The sequence below is a fragment of the Suillus fuscotomentosus genome (genome assembly GCF_016647785.1).
Source record: "Suillus fuscotomentosus strain FC203 chromosome Unknown F5891scaffold_9, whole genome shotgun sequence".
NCBI classification, from domain to species: Eukaryota; Fungi; Basidiomycota; class Agaricomycetes; order Boletales; family Suillaceae; genus Suillus; species Suillus fuscotomentosus.
In genome coordinates, this window is record NW_024539521.1 from 457,279 (window position 1) to 475,218 (window position 17,940).

Sequence of the window (17,940 nt, forward strand, 5' to 3'; positions counted from 1 at the left end):
AGACTGATAGCATGCTCTACGTATGCGCCTCCTGATAACGATGGAAGCATCCCATGACTGTGCCTGCGAGATGATGCAATTAATATCTGCCTACATGAAAGGCAATGAACATACTCATGCCAGGGGCCTCTGGAATGCCCTCCATTCATTAGGCCAGCCGTTTTTCGGCGGTGTATCTGTTGGTATGCGGAGTTCTCTAGGAAACAAACCCCTCACTCTGGACTCAACAGCCCGCTTCTCTGGTTCAGACATACTCTTCATGGCCTCCACCTCAGCCAAGCTCCTTGCTCTTGGATCCTCTTGCTTATTTGCTTCCCTGAACAGCCTCGAGTCAATTTCTTCCAGTTCTTGCATTGCCTGCCTCATGCAATTAAATTTGCGCTGCAGCTCCGCGTCCCGTTTTTTGCGTAGGTGTCTCTGATGGAGGAGCCAAGCGCGCTCAATAGTCTCGTGCGCTTGCACAGAAGGTATCGCGCGCTGGAGAGCGCGCGCGACATCCGGGCGCCATGTACCGGTAGGAGAGGCTTTGTTGCGGATGTTCGGAGGGTACAAGTGACGGCGGATGATGTCTTTTTGTGGATCGGATGAAGACACTTCACCCTTGCGGGTCGAATAAAGCCGCGCGCCCAGTCCACGCAATTGGAACGGCAAGCCGTTCAATTTCAAAACTGAGACTGACATGACCTGCAGCGCGTGACAGTGAAAGCGAGTGAACAGTGAAACTGAGGTCAACAAATTTCATTATATTGTTCATTTTCCCACGGCTGCTTTACTTGAAATTCTCGAGAGCTGAAGCGCTGACAAGTGTGCTGATTGAACATGTCCTTTTCCCTTGGCCTGCTCTGTCGGCAATGTTGCCATTCAATTCTTAGTCCAGTAAGTACCTACTCGTATGAACTGTTCTCATCTGAATTTGCGCAGCGCCCAGCACTCGTTCGAGAGTTTTCTTCAACACCCATCTTAGCCCTACGACGAACGAAAAAGATTCCAGTACTCTCCAAGAAAGCCCTTGCAGCAAAGGCAAGAAAGCGCGCAGCGAAGGCTCGCAAACACATATATGAGAGTGAGAAGATGACTCTCGAAAGCGCTATTGACGTGATCCGTGTATGTTCCCCGAGCCTTATTACAACTCATTAACCAAAGATCTCGGTAGGCGGTTGAAGTTGCAAAAGCAAATGCTACATACGAGCTGGTAATCAAGACTGCCATGTCCCGTGGATCTATCATTCCAAAGGGTCGAATTGCTCTCCATCGTGAAACTAAAGCTCGCCCCGAAGACCGCATCCTTGTATTTGCCGAGGGCCGTCAGGCAGAAGAGGCAAAGAGTGCGGGTGCACACATCGTCGGTGGAATTGAGCTAGCAGATGGTATAATTAGCGGCAAACATCACGCAACCACCATTCTATGCTCCACAGCCCTCATCCGGACCATCACCCCAAAACTCGGACGTGTCCTCGGTCCGCGTGGTTTGATGCCTTCTGAGCGTCGAGGGACGGTTACAGATGATTTTGCCGGCTACTTGCGGCGACTTTCTGGTACTACAGAGTGGAAAGGCGACAAGAATGGCGTCATTCGGATGCCTATTGGCAAGGTCAGTATTTTTGCCCAGTCCGCGTCCGCTAGCTGCGGTCTACTATTTCTAAACATCTTTATTTACCGACAGCTCCACTTCCCGATAGAAGACATAGTTAAAAATGTCAAGCAATTCGTGACCGCTGTCAAACGGGTGACCGGGAACCAGAAAGATACCGAGGAGAAGGGAAAGAGCAAGAGTGTCAAGCCCGGTGAGTGTCTCTGGTACTTTGATCTCTTCTGGTATCGACTGAGCGACTACTAGTCAATGCCATCACACGTGTAATGTTGAGCTCAACGCAGGCACCCAGCATCCAGATATCGGACATTTGATATAGCAGTGTTGATCGGGAACTAGACAATGAAAGTTCTGATTTCAAATATTCTGCTTGAGAGCAACGTGTTACTTGTGCATCCTTGCAAAATCACCTGTTCCTTGTCACTAACCATCGAAGTACACTTATATATCCTATAGTAGATGTTTCATAAAGTGATGCCACCACTATCCGGCTCTTTGTCAGTTCTGCTTGTCTCAGATAGTCGACCAAGAACGTTAGAAAGATAGGTTCGCATATTAATTGTCCCCTTGGTACGAACACATAACACGTTGAGATGGCGTGTTTAGCACTGTCTGAAGTGTACGTGAATCGATAAGGACTGATTGACAGTGTCATCATCATGGTGCGCTAGTTGATAGGAGGAAATAGACTGGGAAAGCATACATTTCTGACCAAGTTGCATTCAGGTGAAAACTCATCAGGTTTCCTAACCAACAGGGAGTAACACTAAATTCGATACAATGCTACTGGTGATACATTAAATTCGTCTGGTTTGCAGTAGTGTAGTAGCGTGTGAGAGGAGACGAGCAAAGCAAATGCGAGAGATCCAAACAAGAAAAAAGATTTACACTATCGCTCAGCCAGCAATACGGAGTGTTCCTTTTGCACTGCACGATCGCGTCTGGAAGCCATCTTTCTCTCTTTCAACGCCTTCTCTACCTTTGAATAACGTTTATCGCCTTTTGTACGGTCCCGCCCCTTTGCCCTCTTTCCAATATCATCACCCCTTGATCCACCCTCCCGCGTAGACTGAAGCTTCTCCTGCGGACGATTTTTGGGCGGATGAGGGAAGATATCACCCCAGGACGATTTCCGCGCGTCATAGAATGGTTGTTTACCTTGGGATTTCGGGATAGTAATACGCATAATTTTGCCTGTATCATATGTTAGACCAGTCACGGGGCTAGAACTGAGGAATGGCGACAAACCTTCCGCGGTGCATGCGTCAATGATTATGTGCCCGCTCTTTTTCAAAGGTGGGAAGACGAGGCGCGGCCAATGAAATGCCTCATTTCGCAGCGCGGCTTCGACCTCCTCTGAGTTTTCAGCTGGCAAAATTTCCAGAGGAATATGATCAGTTGCTTCAGCTTCGTGCCTCGTTTCAACATGATCTGCGTCAAGTACAAGCTCCTTCGTTACCCTCTCTTCCTTTAGCCTGATCTGCTCTGCCTCCTCCCGACCGACAGCGCCAACGCGTCCTACACTGCTCACTTGCGTGGAGATGCCTTCGCCTACTATGCTTGGGCGTGGCCCGCGTTGAATTGCAATATAAGAGTATTCGATATCTTCGTGACCCTCACGTGCATGTTTTGTGAGACGAACAAAGGACGGACGTTGCAAGCGTTGTGAGAAGCCACAAACTAGGCTCACAGATTTTCCAGAGTATAGAGGGCAAGCACCATCGTGCGGGCACTATTGCAGGAAGACAAGAATCTTAGTATGACTCATCACAGGGTTGAAAAGTCCAACACCTACAGGAGCGACAACGTGGGCACCGCGAATAGGCCAGTCTGAGGTTTCTGGGTCATTGAGTTCTTTATGCCCCATCTCGAGGAGATATTCCCGTGCTTCTGCAATGTTCTGAAACCCAGCTTTCGTTTTGTGATCGATCAGAACCTATAATAATTTTAGACTATTAGACAGTGACTAAAGTGAAGGGACAAAAATGAAAGCTCACGATGGTATGTGCTCCACTTTCCCACAACTCTTTCACGAACTTCTTCCGCGCGAGAGGGGTCTGTAGAGTTGAAAGCATGAAAGCAGACAGGGCAAGAGTATCAAGCCCCTCCGATCGCTTAATTTTATCATCTTCACGGAAAGACCTTTGCCAAGTTGCGCTGAGGGCGCCCAAGTCCGTATCTGTTTCATTAATTTAGCGAGTGCGCAGCGAGATGCAGCACGCATACGTTACCTCTCAGTAGACGTTTACCTATTGCAACAAGTCCGTCACGTTTGTCGATACCGAGGTATGTGAAGATATTGGATGTGGAGAGGCGCGGTTCCTCGGAAGCGCTAGTGGGTTTCTGAAAAGTATTCGTCGATGCCCTGATGTTCTTCAGCATCTACAAGTTACAAACATCTACAACGTACCATAATCCGCTGCCTGCACCTGAGCCCCAGTCTATGACATGTTGCACATTCCATTGTGAACCTAATCTGTGCTTAACATGGTGGAGTACAGCACAGATGGCAGAATAATGTGCAGGGAGAACGACCGACGCGAACGCTGTCCCGTCACGGTCAGAGTGTCGCGCCCCTTGCTTACGAGAGCGGTATTTCACGTCGTACGAGTGATCCCATCCTTCACTCTCATGAAAAAAGAGACGTGTAGCATCGCTATGTAGCTGCACCTTGTCAGAAGCTGATAAGTGATTAGAATGTGCAGAGACTGATTTCACCCGACAAACCATCTATCAGAGCAGTAATTGACTTTTGCAATTCAGTGGGCATAACAACAGCACCAATTTTTTGGCTTCCAAACCGCGCTGCAGGAGATTTGCGGTGCTCGCTTCGTTCAGAGTGATCTTCAACAAAGTTCTCCGCGTCCTTGGCCTCCTCTGGGTATTCAATCGCGACAGGTTCAAGCTCGCGTGGTGGTCTCTTTGCCATTACGTGCTTATGGCTTGTCAAGGAGATGTCTATGTCTTGCAAAAGCGCCTTTAGCGTTGGGTCGAGGTCTAGAGCCGCGTTAGGTTGGGCTAATGCTGCAACTGCTGAGGTCGAGAATGGGGTGCCAATATGGCGAATACTGTGCGCAAGGATGCGCAAAGTAGTGGATGTACCTCGAAGCATCCTAGTAGTACTTGAAAAGTTGAGGTAGTCTCAGCTCAAAGAGCGCAAGTCAAAATTGTGCGATTATATAATGGAAGTGTTTAGTTAGGCTCATCTGCAGACTTTGCACAGACGCGTCCATCCCAATGACCAGCAGGAAACAAGCTATCCCAAATGATTCCCTTAGCTTTGATGAGCGTCCTGCGAAACGGACAAAAGTAGATGATGAACGCGAGGAGAGCACATCTTCCGCGGAGCCGCCACACGCCATGGCGGATATTACTGGGGCAGCACGAGTTTCAGAAGATGAAGACGAAGAAGGTTTAGAAGATGAGGTCGAACCAGGGCAGTCAAAAAGTGAACCTAGAGCCTCAGACCTTTACCTTGACACAGTGCGCCATTCAATGAAACCCATTGCGCACGTATTTGCTGACAAGACCTTTAGATCAATCGAGCATTGCTCGACTTTGACTTCGAGAAAGTGTGCTCTGTGTCTATGTCAAACATCAACACATACGGCTGTCTAGTCTGTGGAAAGTACTTCCAAGGACGAGGTCGCAAGTCGTACGCCTATGCGCACTCCATTCATGATGACCACCATGTTTTTATCAACCTTGAGACAACAAAAGTGAGCTGAATGTTAATCACACATACATAGACTTACGACACATAGGTATACGTTCTTCCAGATGGTTATCTTGTCTCTGACCCATCTCTCGAAGACATATCGTTTGTCCTCAACCCATCCTTCACGAAGGTTTCCATATCCACCCTCTCCTCGCCATCGCATCTTCTGAAACCCTCCTACGACCTCTCGTCAAAGCCCTATCTTTCTGGTTATATTGGCCTAAACAATATCAAGCGAAATGACCACATGAACGTTATCATACATTCCCTCCTCCACATCCCTCCTCTACGGGACTACCTCCTTCTGTCCTCCTTTCGTGGCAAGGAAACCGAACTCGTTAAACGATTCGCCGCTCTCGCCAAGAAGATATGGAACCCCCGGCTATTCAAAAGCCAGGTTAGCCCTCACGAGTTTCTCCAGGAGGTCAACCGCGCTAGTGCGGGTAAGTTCCGACTCGAGCAACAAGGCGATCCTGTCGAGTTTCTGGGTTGGTTACTTAACCGACTACACAAAGACATGGGTGGAACCAAGAAAAAAAATTCGAGTAAGTCGTGTAGACCGACTAGCCTGCTGTTTACCCTCGTTCGGCCTCCGAATTGATACATGAAATGGACAGGTATTATATTTTCAACGTTTCAAGGGGAACTCCGCGTGGAGACACAGCAGGTCGTTGTCCGTCCGGACTTTACGGGTTCTGAGAAGCCGCAGTTTGATATTGACAGAGGTGGGATCGACTTTGGTGGTCACCTGGACCCTTATTCATAATAGTGCATGTCAGACATCAAGGCTACTGTATCGCCGTTTCTCTTCCTAGCGGTTGATCTTCCCCCACCACCTCTTTTCCAAGATACGATCGAGAAGAACATCATCCCACAAGTTAGCATTCATTCTGTGTTGGCCAAGTATGATGGAGTCACCACGCAGGCGAGTTTGGCTCTGCTTTTCGGTTCTTTTATCGAACCGAACTGATATGATACGGATACAGGAGTCTGCTGGTCAGTTACGCAGGTACAAGTGTCAACGCCTCCCACAGTATATTATTTTACACTACAAGCGATTTACAAAGAACGCCTTTGTCGAGGAGAAAAACCCGACGATTGTCACATTCCCACTCAGAGGAGTTGATTTCCGTGAATGTGAGCGCTTTGAGCCATACTTACGTGATAATCGCATTAGCGTAACCAATGACTGATGATACGATTTTGTGCTATAGATCTGGATGCAGCACCAACACATCCGCCAACCGTCTATGATCTGATCGCCAATGTAACCCATGAATCAGTTGCTGGAACTACTCGCGACAAGGAAAACACGATTTGGAAAGTTCATCTCCGTGCCGCTGGTGGGGGGGGCGAGGGCGAGAAATGGTTCCAGATCCAAGACCTCATCGTTGAAGAAACGCGCAAGGAGATGATCTTCCTTGGGGAGACCGTGCTGCAGGTGCGCTATTCCTGTATTATGGATTGTGTGATCTCACGCATTCAAATTAGATATGGGAGCGGCGTGCTGCGAACACCGATGGTAACGCGTCAATGAAAATGGTTGTCGATCGACGGTGATACCGAAGCGTTGGGTAGACATTAGGCTGAGGAGATACCGGGGTTTCGACTTACAGTATATAGGATCCCCGCCCTCAATAAGACCGGAGATACAAACATACATCTTACATATCATGATACACACCAGCGCATGTTAATGGAGCTCAGCGAAGCTCGCGCGTTACTAATCGTCCAAGACAACACATGAAAATGCATTGAACTGTCTACGCCCCTTTTCCGGGCACAAGGTGTTCCGAGTACGGCCGCCGTTCTCCGCGGCGACCATAAACTAGCACACCTCTGATCAAAGAGTGCGTGGGCACGCCTTTAGGGGCGCATACCCTGCTGCACGTTACTCCATATAGTGCTAGCGCAGTGTAATGTCACTTTGCCGAAGAATGCGGCGACGGCGAAGATGCAGGGGATTTCCCTGGCACCCCGGGTGATGTTGTTGACGCGTTCATTGGAGGGATTGGGTTTCGGCTGATGTGATGGCGATTTAAGTTGGGATAGGATCGCACAATATGCATGGCAAACTCACTTCGCAGCAGCTTCTTCGAAAAGAGGTTTAAATATGTATACGCCCGAGGCGACGCCTGGTTAGTTTCACAGCGGATATAACATTAATGACAGAGATTGAGATGACTCTACTTCATACCTGTTAAAACTGCGACTATGTGTGGAGTAAACCGCCGTGACATGGTGATGGCTTTGTGCAAGCCACAAACACGGCAATTGCATTTCCGTTTTGAGAGAGAGATTCAAACTCAGCGGCTATGTTTACCTCGAGGTCGCAAATCGAAGAGGCCAACACGTACGTAGATTTATGTTGTCGAAAGTCTAGTGACATTCCTCTCGCAAAAGAACAGACCAAGTATTTGCGCTGTTGACAAAGATGAATGTCTATAGGAACATAGTAGATAAAAGCAAGCCGTTGTACAATGGAGCGTTAAGCAAAAATATCAATTAATGCCCAATCTTTCACAAGCAATCCGCGCCGCTTCCTCTTTAGCGACACCCTTCTGATTGGCAGTGGCAGTACTGACAACTTCGCCCTCCACTGTGAATGATGACGTCTCAGACGAATTCTTCGTTCCGAGAGATGAACAACACGTGCCTTTGCAAGTCATTGTCCATGAGAGAGCATGCGGCGGCCCAGACTGAACCTCAGCCCAGGTGACAGCGTGAAGCCTGTGGCGGGATTGATAGTCTTTACAGTGTCACAATTAGCATCTCCTGGCTTTAATAAAATAAAGGCTGGACTTGCGGTTGTTCAGGGCAATAGTGTAACCTGGAGAAATATCAGCATTATTCAGTGATAATCTAGATGCGATAACATACGCGACATTATATGCAGGCAACAGATTAAAGTCTTGTAAAGCTGGAAAAGTGAAGAGTACTTGTCTGTTCTGTAGCACAACTTATGCGTATTTAAATCTGCAGGTCCAACGACATGCCGCGAGGTAGCCAAAGTGAATACCGATAGTGTCCGATATCGTCTGCATTGGTCACGGAAACCAGGTAACCGCAGTTCCCGTGGCCACAATGAAGAAAGTCCCGTCGTATTTGATCAGAAAAGCTGCACAGGATAAACATAACTGCAATTTATTTCAGAAGCTGCAGGGGAGTGCTCTTGAAGACCGAGGTAAACATCACCTTTTTTTTTGCAAAGCCGCTCATCTGCTCTAACAACCATAGAAGGCAGAGTCCCTGGAAGACGGAGCGGTACCAAGAATGATATACAACGGTGTCAAACAAATAATACACGCAACACTTCGGTCCAGTTTGAACACCGATCGAGGCACTAGGAGGCTAGCAAAATCGGATATAATGGACCTATAGTCTGGTTAACCCATATTGAGGGGACGGAACCAAGGAGTGGCTGAGATGCGATCTATTTATGCTATGATGCAATGCAACCAGCAACAATTCCTGACCACGGCGGCTCTGCGCGCTTGAAAGAGGCCCGGTGAAGATGTAGATAAGAAAAACTTAACGATCGCGTGGCCATACGACACACGCGCGAGGGTCGGACAGATACAGCGGAGATTTATGGTCGGCACTCTCTCCATAAGTCCGACAGCAGATCGATCATACTTGGGGCCCAAGTCTAGTCACCGACATGTGACAAATCTGGGAACTGATGGAGGTCGATCAGGGTCCATAGGGAATCATTGGCAAATAAGAGTGTCTCTGAATCTAAACTGTGGATGTTGAAAGGTTAATTGTTGTGGGCGTCGATCCAAGACTTGGAAGGGCCGCAGTGTATAAAGATATCATTGTAGTTCATCTAGACGATTGTTTCGATACAACATAGGAATTTAGATATTGACCGGAAGGAGCTAAGTAACATCACCGTGTTTGAGTCAGCATAATGGCTTCCGGTGTCTTACTAGATCTCCAGCATAGCACGGTCGAAAGCTAATGAAAAACTGCAAAGTGATATGTTACCCGTGCTGGTCTGGATGGGAGACGGAGTATAGCACTCAGGTCAACAGCAAGTGCTGCGTGGTAAGGGGTTTCATCGACATTTACTAGCTGGCGAGTGTCGTCTAACTTAGGATGAACAAAAGATCTGAGAGGGGCAAAAATAATCAGACCCTGATGCTTTAATGAGACAGATTAGATAAGATGAATGACGTGTATAAACTAAAACGGTGCAGGTACAGGAACTTCCATTGAAGAAGTGTGTACGATGAATGGTTATGCATATTGATGAATGAAAATACATGAGGATGAACGTAGAAGAAATGCACAACTTGCAAAAAGGGGGAAATGCCAACAAATGAAGATAATCAATCCAACATGAACTTGACTAACGCTTTGACATCCGAGAACCAGCCTCCGCGGCGGTAACTTGTCATTCAGCCTTGATCAGACCTTAATGCAGTCAGCGCGTGACTAGCCGCAACATTTCTGGCTTGATGTTTATGAGTCCCCGAGCCGACTCCATAGGGAACCCCGGAAACTTGAATGGTGGATCAGAGACGTCTGATAAGCGGATACAAGGACAAAAAAAACTTGCTTCTACATGTCGAGGTCCATACGTATTGATGAGTCAGGCCCTCTCGTACATCGATCCAGCTTAAAGCAGAGCTTTGTCCAATGGACTGGAGATCTGAAACCTACAGTAAGTCTTTTAGATCACCAAAGCAATTGCACGAACAGTTGTTAAGGGCATTCGTAGAGTCTTCAAATGTCGTCAGCTGAGGCAGAGAACCGCAAGGGACTGTGACAAACCATTGGCTTGGTTCCTTCCAGACATTGCGAATGTTTGAGTTGATGACCATACCTGAACTCACTGACAGTTATTATACCATTCAAACGTACGCTTCATGAGACTTTGGAAAAAGAGAGACGGTGTTGAGTGGAGGCAATGCCCGATGGAACTAGGAGAATAATGTTTTCATGATCGCGGCGTTGAGGAACATAACGGGCGGAAAACCAAAAATTCCCAAGATGCATGAAATAGGGCGAGCTGCATGCAATGACGATCGACTCAGTGAGAAGATGCGAGGGACGAAGTGACATGTGCCCCTCATGTATCTTGTGCAGTGGATCGTTCCAAGCGCCTTGCGACCGAGCTCGGAATGAATGATACGCATTTCCCCTGCCAGTGGGTACGGGAGAAGTTCGAACGATACTGTGGGGCGTAGTCAATCATAAACTGTAGCGACATTGTCTGTAAACACTTCTATACGAACCGGTGATAAGTCAGTTAATCCCGTTCGGTGTGACGATGTTAGAGGACCTAACCAGGAACCTCTGCGATTGGATCTGTTGTTAAAACTTTCGCGCATTACGCCCGTCATATGTACTCAGGGTGCGGTAACAGATCAAAAAGTGGCACCAGGCAGACGTGCGCTCGGGCCTGTGCGGTGAAAAGCAGGCATGTGGAATACGCATTTATGCCTTTAACGATTACACGTTGTTGCACAGTATTGTGTACGGGAACGGGAAGCGACTCGGGCCACGGCGGTTCTTCTCACCCAACCTGAAGCCGAGGAGTAGCACAGCCACGTGCTTCACTGCCGTCAGTTATTCACGCCTTCATGATATTCATTTTAGAAATTCTGATAGACGCGTTAACTATAAAGAAATGTAATACAAGTAGGGGACTACGAGGGGACTACACTGAAGAAGAAAATACAAGGTTGATGATCACAAACGTCAGAACCACGTAAGTAAATTATCCAGAAATCCAGAAGAGTCTTGTGAGAGGGTGAAATGATAACAAAACAGTAAAAGCAATTACACGGCAAATCAACGATAGGAACTCAATGGCCATTCCCTGGTTGCATGAGGGCTTGCAGAGCAAACTGACAAGCAATTTCTGTGGCAATCCCTTTGGTTGCCCCCTCGCCTCTGCCATATTCATTGTCTCGGACTAAGGATAAATTAGGCATGTATCAGGAAGCGCTTGAACAACAGCTTACAGTATACGATCACGGTCCATTGCAGTGCGTGCCCGGGACCAGTTGATGAGCTATCGATCCGCAAGCCTTGCGTAGTTCTGAATCTATGTTGCAGAAAATTGTTTAACTGCATGCGATGATCTGCGGAAAAAATCAAAAGTTATCACATAGTGAATATGTATAGACGCACGAGGTATCTGCTGGTCAAGAGCGACATGCTCATCTTGTCCATGTTGTGTGTTATACCCATCCCCTCGACCATGTGCATGCTGTTGACCGCTGCGGCGACTCCTGCCATTACGGTAATTCTGGTCTTGGGTGTAACGTGCCATGGCAGTCAATGATTCAGACTTGAGCTCGAAAATAGGGAGGTGTTGGTTTATGAATACACCAGCGGTCTCATTTATATCGAGGAAGCACATACACTAATTACTTACCTCGCAGCCAATAATACTCCATAGGCAATGGTCAACACAGTCGCAACATCGGAGTTGCTCACTATGGGTTTTCCACAGTTGCAGAATCGGACAATGAACGCCATATATTGTATCCTGTAAAGGATTCTGAGGCGGGCGGTGCTCATTGTAGCTGGTCTCTGGGTCGTGTATTCTGGAGCTATGGGTCAAGCGGTGCTGTAAGAATGTAACAAAACTGCCACTGGACGTGCTGGATTTTACCCTGTATTTGGGTTTGACCCGAAGGTAATCTAGACAACGATCAGCGTACTTGGAATCTTTCGTCATTCGGTAAAAGGGTTATAACTAGAGTACTGTACCACCATTTCCATGCGCTTTACGATTGCTTCAAGTTCATAGTGAAGATGCACTCGTAGGAGACTCCACACCTAGTACTCGGAGACATCATGACGTAGGTTGGTCTCTCTCAGTAGAACCTTGAGAAGCAAGACGGTCGTTCTTCATGCAGTACGTACGCCATATGAATTGCAACAATGTTGGCCTAGATGGAAGTACAAGGCTCCGTCACTAATTTTCGACACGCAGTATGCGTTGTGAGTCACAACACTGCTGTCCTAGATGGAAGTACACGGCTCCATCGACTGAGAGATAGTAGACCAATCACTGGGGTTCGACCTGAACTAAGCTCGTTCCTTGGAACTGCCAGTGACCAGTGGGCACATAGTATTAGGTTGAGCTGAAAGTTGAAAGCGTCCGGCCCGCGCAAAACAGTGGGGACTCCCACGCTGAGAGCAGCGATTCATCCCACTCCCCGTATACCTGGCAAGATTCTTTCAAAGCGCATGTGAAAAAAACTCAATGATGAGTTACCCACCAACACCAACCTACACGTCGAAAGACGTCCGTTATCGATTAACGGACAGAGCTTGCTGTTTTGTTTTGATGCACCCTTGCGCCATCAAGCTTCCAAGCCTGAAAGCACCACTTGCTTCCTTAAAACGAGGCTGAGCGAGGCCGGTTCGTCATGCCGATTCTGGATAATGATAGTCAAGGCGATTAGAGAGAATGTGGAGATTTCGACAGGCTCAACGATCGTTCAAACTAAGAGCGCCAGGCTATGGACCCAAGTAAATCGTGCAGTCTGTAGACATCCCTGGGGACCGCCCAACCTCACGACAGATGTCCCTGATAGTACGTATCAAGTTTTCATCACTAAACCTGTCAGCGAGGACTAAGGATATCGACGTCGCTGCCTGGGCGTCTTTGTCGTTTGTACGAGGACCTTCCATCAAACCCGTACCCGATGACCTTCTGCACTCATTGCAACAAAGCCTAAATTTGATAACGTCGGCATTTTCATGACGTCTCACGCGCCTATATTCAAGTTGTTGTATACGCTATACATGACTAGCGCGCGGCCGTCTAGCCTCACAGCCAGGCTGCCAGATACAACCCAGGAACGGGTCTACTGCCCTTGCGGAGTTCATCCTACAAGCTTACGCAAGACTACGTCATCAACAGTACAAGGGCTGGCCAATAGCAACAAGTTGTGCACACATGCGATCGCATTCTTCATCAGCGCCCTCCTCATCTAGAACCCGGAAGTAGACTCAATGTGAACACAGGTATTCCCGCGACCCTGAGTAGATCGCCACCTATTCCGCTTACCGGTCGAGCCCTGGGTGGGGGCGAGCCATTTGTCGACAATCCTGGGACATGCTGCCGCCAATATCCGAAGACGACTGGATCCATAGCTTTTGGCTGACAGAAACCGGAGTCCGGGTAGGGATCAGTAGTTATGGAAGTGGGTGTTGTATTATTCTATATAAGAGTTTGTCAAATTGAATGATGGAACTGATACTGACGGGAAAGAGAGACTACTGGGACTGTTTTAAGTTCATTGGGTCCAACGATGTGATGGCTAACCGAACCCTTCTCTGACCTGTCGTGAACTGAAGCATGTGGTCAAGGAACTGAGCAGCAAACAAGGGAGCTTAGTTTCCTTGAATGTCCGTTCTTTTTGTGAGACAATCGCATGCCACTCAAGGGACTATGGGAGAGACGCGCAAACGGCAACATAGCAGGAGCACAAATATGTGCTGACTAAGGGCTGTGGAGACCCCGAATGCGCAGTCTCTGTCCAGGCACTGTGCCCTGTCTTGTACCAAATTCGAAGTGAAAATGACTTGATCCGACTTCGACTGACCGCCACAGTCAGGACAGGACCAATGAAATTCTGAAACCGTGGGTAGTCGCATAGCCTTGATGTCAATCTATCAGCAATAATATTGGTCACGAACAGAACATGGTACGTTTGTTACGTTTAGTTCAAGTCTCTCATACCAAATCCTCGAGCCTGGTGCTGAGTGAGTGGGAGGCGTGAAACGCACACACCATTAATATTCTCTTTGCAGGAATCATGTTCGAAAGGTCGGTAGTCAGTACTACCCTTGTCGATCACTGATCGTCGACAGGCACAAAATTCTTGATTTTACGCGGTGATGAACGGCCAGGTGCATAGTATGATACCCATCAAGTATGTGCGAAACCTTCAATCTGCTCAGCATGAACAAAAACAATCATCGCATCTCGACTAGATCCGAGCTTCAATCACACAAGTGCTTGCTGAATGAAAGGATCCAAATATGCACCGTGACGAACAATGTAGTGCCTGATCGTGTATGTGAAGGCTCTGACCAAAAAAATCTTGGTCCAAACCAGTGCTAAACGTAAGTACTTGGATGCCCAGAAACGGATCTTGCTAACAATTTTGATCTTGGGACCTTGTTCCTTGAGCGGACTTATACGAGAAGGGACTCTACCAATATAAGCTTCAACGTTCGGTTAAAGACCTTGCCTTACGTCCCTTCCTTTGAACGATTTTCTTAGAGACCTTGTTCAATATGGCCTTGGGATGGTTCTCCGTGGCTCGTATCACTCTCTTCTGTAAGTTCTGAATCTGTTTGTTGAAAGCTCACTTTTGAATGTAATCGTACAGCACTGGCTATCGCGTTCTCCCTCATTGGATTAGGCCTCAATGCCTACTTCATCTCGTTGACGGTGCCAGATGATTTCTACTTCACCTTCAGTGCTTTGGGACTTGCAACCGCGATGTTGACGCTTTTTACCATCCCGGTCATGTGCGTATGCGTATGCTTGGTTACTTTGATTGTCTCAGTCGCTCACAGGTTGATCATTGATTTTATACGACGTGGGGCGTTCACCTCCATGGTTGTCTTCGAGCTCTCATGGCTTTGTATGTGTTATCTTTGGAATGATGTGTGTTAGTCTTAATTCTTCTATATACAGTCACCCTTGCGATTCTGTGGGTTGCCACTGCTGGCGAAGCTGTCTCCACCTTCAACTTTTACTACCCTCGAGGTTGTATTTATGCGGATGGTGCGTGAATTTCAGATATGATTTTGTATCATACTCAGTAACTACCAGGTACCGAGGCCCAAACGTATTGCCTGGAGTTGCAAGCAGTGGAGGCTTTCGCATTCCTCAACTTCTTTATATGTAAGTTTTACCGTGGTTTAGGTTGAGTCTTTTTCTAACGATGTCGTTTTAGTCTTGGGCTACACTGGCGTACTGCTGGTGTTTTCTATCATTGGATCCACTCGCGGCAATGGTGTCTGGACGTATTCTGTCAAAGAGGCCACATTCCTTGGGCAAAAATCGCAGCCCATACAACAGCAGGTTCCTCTGAGTCAGTACTCGCGCGCTCCTCCTACGGGGTATGCTCCTGTTGTGCAGCCTCAGCAGCTAGGGACCTATAATACTCACAGTGGCACGTCTCCCCAATCACACCAGACGCAATCTCAGCAATTCCAGCCAGTGTATTCTGGCCAGCCACAGGGTATTCCTGTTTAACATGCATGATAGCTGCTTGCAGATAATCTGACTTGCGTGTCTGTCGTCTCTATCTATTGTGCCAATGCAGTAAATTATAATACCCAATAATATGTTGCGTTCTTACAACATAACTTCGATGGCATCATGGTTAGGCCTTGCAATCAGGTTTCTTTTACTAATTGCTTTTTTGTCGTGCGTGAATTGAGAAGATCGGGATGGCCTATAGTAGCCTAATATTCACTTGTGTTGTCAGTACTTGCTTGAAGTTGCAGTAAGCTGCGGGCGTGTAACTTTACGAAACGTGTCCAGCCGTAACTTTGGTCGCGACAAAATCTACCATTATCTGTGTTGCAGCAGACTTAAACACGAGCTCTTCTTACTTGCACTTCACTGAATTGCTCTCCCTTCATTGCGTTACTCGAGGTTGGCTATTACTGACGATTGATTCAGTCTCTCATAAATGTCTGAGGATGATGATCGCGCCGCGAAGACCGCAAGGGCAAAGGCTTTGGTTTGCATCCTCGGAAAGTTCAGCTATTTCACAGGCTCACGTATTTCTTTAGCTCAACAAGCAACGTCGGAAAAAGGTTGCTGGTAGCGGCGCGTTAGCAAGTCCACCACCGTCAAGGTCGTTTACTCCTACTCTCCAGGAGTCCGCACCCTCCACGGAGGACACCAAGAATGATGTTGCTGACCTGTATGTTTGTGATCTCTGACCCATTTATCGCGCTCAACCTACTTTCATTATTTCTTAGATTCACACCAGCAGATTCAGACGCGAACTGGATCGAATCTCTATCTAGAGCGAACGTGCCGCACTCGACAGTTTCCAATGCTCTGTCAACAAATGCGCCTACTTCATCTGGGCAAGCTGAGTCGTTGCAGTCTCAGGTGACATCCCTGCAGTCAACAATAGCTTCTGTTCAAAGTGAGAACAGTAGCTTGCGGAGTTCGCTAAGTCGCCTAGAAGCACTCGAGGCAGGTATGTCTGTCTATGGTTTCATGCCGGTTGGGTCTTATTCGCTGTCACAGGCACTAAAGCTCAGCTAAAGAAGCTCGAAGAAGAAAAGAGCAAACTTAAGCTTCAGCTTGATCAGGAACAGCAGCGTGCTCAAGATACGTCAAGAAGTGCAGATGTGGTGGTCCAAGAGAAGCGGTCATTGGAAGACAAGCACCGCTCAAGTCAGGCAGAGATTCAACGATTGAAGTCCCAGGCTGATGAGCTTCGCCGGAGTCATGCAAAGGAACTTGATGATCACCGTCGCATATCGAATTTGCACAAGGAAGAGGCCGAGAAGCTTTCAAACCAGCTCGACGCAGCACGCGTGGAAATCCAAGACTGTCACTATAAAGAGATGGAGCTCACTAAACGTCGGAACGAGCAGGATGAAAACCACCAGCAGACCATTTCCCTCCTTGTTTCAGAAAAGACATCATTGCTGGATTCAGTTGCCCGTCTGGAGGAGCTTGAGATGGGTATGTTGACTACTTCAATGACGTTCTCGTCTAACTGTGTTTTATGTCTAGAGACTCAAGAGAAAGGTGGATTGCTCCAGGCTGAACGCGAAAAATCGCAGTCGCTCGATGAACGCGTCAAAGACCTGGAGAGCAGTTCCTCTAAGCTCGACATGCAGCTACAAGAGGCCCTGATACGAGAAAGAGATCTAGCTGAAAAGTCGCGAGATCAAGTGAGCAATCTAGTTCTACCAAGAGTGCCCCGCTCAAAGTTATTTTAGGAAAGAGAACTACAGCTTCTCAATGCTTCTTTGGAGGAAGTGAAGTCTGGATCCGAACAGCATCAACAACGTGTTCGTGAACTCGAGGAGCAAATAGAAAGTGATGATCGTGCTGAACGGCTGGAGGAGTCACTCAAGAACACTCAGGATCGCGCTGAAGAGCTCGAGTTTCACCTCTCTAAGCTCAAACAGGCATGTAGTTATTTACCTCTCCATCCGCCAGTGCTAACCAAACAAGTAGACTCTTGCGAGCGCGAGACACGAGAAGGATGAATTACAATCTCAGCTTCAATTGCGGACTGATAGTGAAACGGAGTGGAAGGCTAAGCACGCAAGTCTCGAAGAGCAACACTCATCCCTCCAAGAACGTATCCACTCTGCCAGCCAAGATCGTGAAGCGTTACTCGAAGAGCGCGCGTCACTCCAGTCTCAGGTTAACTTCAACCAAAGCGCGATTAAGCAGCTTCAGCAAAAGCTTGGTGAGGTCGCATCGGAGTTATCGTCGAGCGACCGTGCTCTTCAGAATGCCCATAGCGACCTGAGGGCTGCCAATCGGCGAGCTGAAGAAGCCGAGAGGACGCAGAAAGATCTACAAACAGAGGGCACAAGGTTGATGCAATCTCTGGATGAGATGCGACCCAAGTTTGTGGAGCTTACTTCCACCAAATTG

General features: G+C 47.8%; 7 protein-coding genes across 7 annotated transcripts; 4 read left to right on the plus strand and 3 right to left on the minus strand.

Moving 5' to 3' along the window:
* Positions 1-49: 49 nt before the first annotated feature.
* On the minus strand, positions 50-727 carry F5891DRAFT_751041 (uncharacterized protein). The gene is made up of 2 exons (XM_041373103.1): positions 115-727; positions 50-63 (listed from the first exon to the last, which is right to left on the minus strand). The coding sequence occupies exon 1, from the start codon at positions 679-681 to the stop codon at positions 115-117; it is 567 nt and encodes a 188-aa protein (XP_041230187.1). The 5' UTR covers positions 682-727; the 3' UTR covers positions 50-63.
* Positions 728-767: 40 nt separating this feature from the next.
* On the plus strand, positions 768-2,096 carry F5891DRAFT_1012014 (ribosomal protein L1). The gene is made up of 5 exons (XM_041360696.1): positions 768-876; positions 922-1,104; positions 1,154-1,591; positions 1,664-1,784; positions 1,838-2,096. The coding sequence occupies exons 1-5, from the start codon at positions 820-822 to the stop codon at positions 1,903-1,905; spliced, it is 867 nt and encodes a 288-aa protein (XP_041230188.1). The 5' UTR covers positions 768-819; the 3' UTR covers positions 1,906-2,096.
* Positions 2,097-2,333: 237 nt separating this feature from the next.
* Positions 2,334-4,744, minus strand: F5891DRAFT_1012015 (mitochondrial small ribosomal subunit Rsm22-domain-containing protein). Its single transcript, XM_041360697.1, has 7 exons — positions 4,319-4,744; positions 4,002-4,272; positions 3,823-3,956; positions 3,589-3,770; positions 3,387-3,527; positions 2,840-3,323; positions 2,334-2,785 (listed from the first exon to the last, which is right to left on the minus strand). The coding sequence occupies exons 1-7, from the start codon at positions 4,701-4,703 to the stop codon at positions 2,481-2,483; spliced, it is 1,902 nt and encodes a 633-aa protein (XP_041230189.1). The 5' UTR covers positions 4,704-4,744; the 3' UTR covers positions 2,334-2,480.
* Positions 4,745-4,781: 37 nt separating this feature from the next.
* On the plus strand, positions 4,782-6,996 carry F5891DRAFT_1012017 (uncharacterized protein). Its single transcript, XM_041360698.1, has 8 exons — positions 4,782-5,074; positions 5,128-5,310; positions 5,356-5,854; positions 5,927-6,034; positions 6,089-6,234; positions 6,296-6,446; positions 6,524-6,750; positions 6,801-6,996. Exons 1-8 carry the CDS (start codon positions 4,829-4,831, stop codon positions 6,867-6,869), a joined length of 1,629 nt encoding a protein of 542 aa, XP_041230190.1. The 5' UTR covers positions 4,782-4,828; the 3' UTR covers positions 6,870-6,996.
* A 4,129-nt stretch (positions 6,997-11,125) lies between these two features.
* F5891DRAFT_1184037 (uncharacterized protein) lies at positions 11,126-11,595 on the minus strand (the record flags this gene model as incomplete). Its single annotated transcript, XM_041366386.1, has 3 exons — positions 11,126-11,235; positions 11,285-11,404; positions 11,454-11,595. The coding sequence occupies 3 exons, from the start codon at positions 11,593-11,595 to the stop codon at positions 11,126-11,128; spliced, it is 372 nt and encodes a 123-aa protein (XP_041230191.1).
* A 2,683-nt stretch (positions 11,596-14,278) lies between these two features.
* Positions 14,279-15,748, plus strand: F5891DRAFT_1012039 (uncharacterized protein). Its single transcript, XM_041360699.1, has 6 exons — positions 14,279-14,625; positions 14,678-14,819; positions 14,868-14,935; positions 14,989-15,078; positions 15,127-15,198; positions 15,251-15,748. Exons 1-6 carry the CDS (start codon positions 14,583-14,585, stop codon positions 15,550-15,552), a joined length of 717 nt encoding a protein of 238 aa, XP_041230192.1. The 5' UTR covers positions 14,279-14,582; the 3' UTR covers positions 15,553-15,748.
* Positions 15,749-15,803: 55 nt separating this feature from the next.
* Positions 15,804-17,697, plus strand: F5891DRAFT_751512 (uncharacterized protein). Its single transcript, XM_041373105.1, has 7 exons — positions 15,804-16,045; positions 16,098-16,231; positions 16,290-16,516; positions 16,567-17,010; positions 17,062-17,222; positions 17,271-17,462; positions 17,509-17,697. The coding sequence occupies exons 1-7, from the start codon at positions 15,995-15,997 to the stop codon at positions 17,509-17,511; spliced, it is 1,212 nt and encodes a 403-aa protein (XP_041230193.1). The 5' UTR covers positions 15,804-15,994; the 3' UTR covers positions 17,512-17,697.
* Positions 17,698-17,940: the final 243 nt, after the last annotated feature.